At 64.1% G+C, this 409-nt stretch overlaps 1 protein-coding gene across 1 annotated transcript in view; it reads right to left on the bottom strand.

The window, feature by feature from the left end:
• The window catches only part of LOC104626552 (bestrophin-4-like), a gene marked incomplete at its 5' end in the record, with an annotated part of 1,769 nt that overhangs the window by 554 nt on the left and 806 nt on the right, over window positions 1-409 (bottom strand). Inside the window, one exon of the mRNA XM_010294497.1 lies at window positions 157-311. Within this exon, the coding sequence (XP_010292799.1) occupies window positions 157-311 (155 nt within the window). The remainder of the gene's footprint in view (window positions 1-156; window positions 312-409) is intronic.

The raw sequence follows: 409 nt of genomic DNA, 5'->3' as shown, positions 1-409 counted from the left end.
CCAAGCCCCACAGGGGCTGGGCAACGCATTCCCAAGGGGGGATTTGCTGTTTACTCGCCGTAATTGGGCCCAGGGGGACAAGCCAGTTTGTGCTATTGCTACCCTGAAGAACTCGCCCTCTTTTTCTCCAGCCCCGGGGCTGCGCCGCGCACTCACCGCATATCGAAGGTGGAGCCCAGGAATGAGGGCTTCAAGGTCTCGGCGGCTGTGGCCATGGTGTAAGGGGGCTGAGCCGTGGACTCGTTCCAGTATTTGTCCTTCACGGCGGGGGGCAGGTTCTGGTACATGTCATCCACGGAGAGCAGGGACACCTGGGCACGGCAAAGGCAGGGGACAGGGCTGGCTTTGCGAGGGCATGAGCAGGACCGGTGGCTGGCGATGCCGCACCCAGCGCCAGCCCGGCACGGGG

The sequence above is a fragment of the Phaethon lepturus genome, unplaced genomic scaffold, assembly GCF_000687285.1.
Source record: "Phaethon lepturus isolate BGI_N335 unplaced genomic scaffold, ASM68728v1 scaffold24919, whole genome shotgun sequence".
Lineage (NCBI taxonomy): Eukaryota > Metazoa > Chordata > Aves > Phaethontiformes > Phaethontidae > Phaethon > Phaethon lepturus.
The sequence above is the reverse complement of the archived record's forward strand: the minus strand, read 5'-3'. Positions and strand labels throughout refer to the sequence as shown.